Source organism: Scomber japonicus, chromosome 23 (genome assembly GCF_027409825.1).
Source record: "Scomber japonicus isolate fScoJap1 chromosome 23, fScoJap1.pri, whole genome shotgun sequence".
Taxonomy (NCBI): Eukaryota; Metazoa; Chordata; class Actinopteri; order Scombriformes; family Scombridae; genus Scomber; species Scomber japonicus.
The window spans coordinates 25,868,128-25,869,367 of record NC_070600.1 but is presented as its reverse complement, the minus strand read 5'-3'; the positions used below and the strand labels follow the sequence as shown (position 1 = coordinate 25,869,367).

At 52.3% G+C, this 1,240-nt stretch overlaps 1 protein-coding gene across 1 annotated transcript in view; it reads right to left on the bottom strand.

Annotated features, from left to right (window-relative positions):
- The window catches only part of tspan12 (tetraspanin 12), a 9,145-nt gene continuing 7,905 nt past the window's right edge, over nt 1–1,240 (bottom strand). Inside the window, exons 7-8 of the mRNA XM_053313845.1 lie at nt 168–534; nt 1–74 (exon numbers count right to left, since the gene is read on the bottom strand). Coding sequence (XP_053169820.1) covers nt 1–74; nt 168–534 — 441 coding nt within the window. The remainder of the gene's footprint in view (nt 75–167; nt 535–1,240) is intronic.

Genomic DNA, 1,240 nt, shown 5'->3' with positions numbered 1-1,240 from the left:
TCAGTACTGATCACATGACACAACCAGACCCTGAATCAGAGACCAGCAGCAGGCTTTACGGATCCTGAACAGACCTGAAGGACAGATTTACTCTTTAACACACCAGGACTTGAGCTGATGTCTAAGACTAGACCAGGACCTGATCAGGAGTCGTTACGATAAACTACCAAACCAGAGCAGCTCCGTCCTGCCACCGCTACGACAGCCGCTCCATCTCAAACTGGTGCTCTCCCAGCTTGGCGGCGGCGCTGCTGGTGCTGGTGTTGGGTGGATTAGTCCAGCCTTTACTAGTGCGGGTGCAGCCCGACTGTGAGGCTTCACCTGAGGGGGGGGTGGAGTCGTCTGCTCCTGCCGGCGGGCGGCGGCGTGGAGTCCAGCTCTGGGGATTTGCGTCCGTAATAAAGCGCCCAGAGCAGCGTGAGCTGTGAGCGCCATGGCGAGGATCTGAGCCACGCCGATGGAGACGCCCAGGAAACGCAAAACCTGCAGCTGCTTCGTCCCACGGATGAAACTGTAGATCTTTGGACCGCAGCCCTGAAACACATCAGTAAGTAACAGCTGATCATCAGACAGTAGTACTGAGCTTTTACACATTCACACACTGATGGTTCAGTATGTTGCCCAGGGAAACATCGACATGTGGACTTCTGATTGGCGGATAGCCGCTCTACTTCCTGATCCACAGCTGTAACTCACCATGAGGTCTACATAAGTCTGAGGCTTGAAACCGTATCCTACACACTAGAGAGAGAGAGAGAGGGAGAGAGACAGATGACATCTAGTGTACGGCGGATCTGTTTGGTTTGTCTGTTCTGGGTTGCCGTAGAAACACGCTGCCAGGTTCAAACACACAATGGCTGTGTTTGAAACCGCATCCTACACACTAGAGAGAGAGAGAAGAGAGAGAGAGAGAGAGAGAGAGAGAGAGAGAGAGAGAGAGAGAGAGAGAGAGAGAGAGAGAGACAGAGAGACAGAGAGACAGAGAGACAGAGACATAGAGAGAGAGAGAGAGAGAGAGAGAGAGAGAGAGAGAGAGAGACAGAGAGAGAGAGAGAGAGAGAGACAGAGAGACAGAGAGACAGAGAGAGAGACAGAGAGAGAGGAGAGAGAGAGAGAGAGAGAGAGGAGAGACAGAGAGAGAGAGAGAGAGAGAGAGAGAGAGAGAGAGAGGGAGAGAGAGAGAGAGAGACAGAGAGACATAGAGAGATAGATAGATAGATGACATCTAGTGTACGGCGGA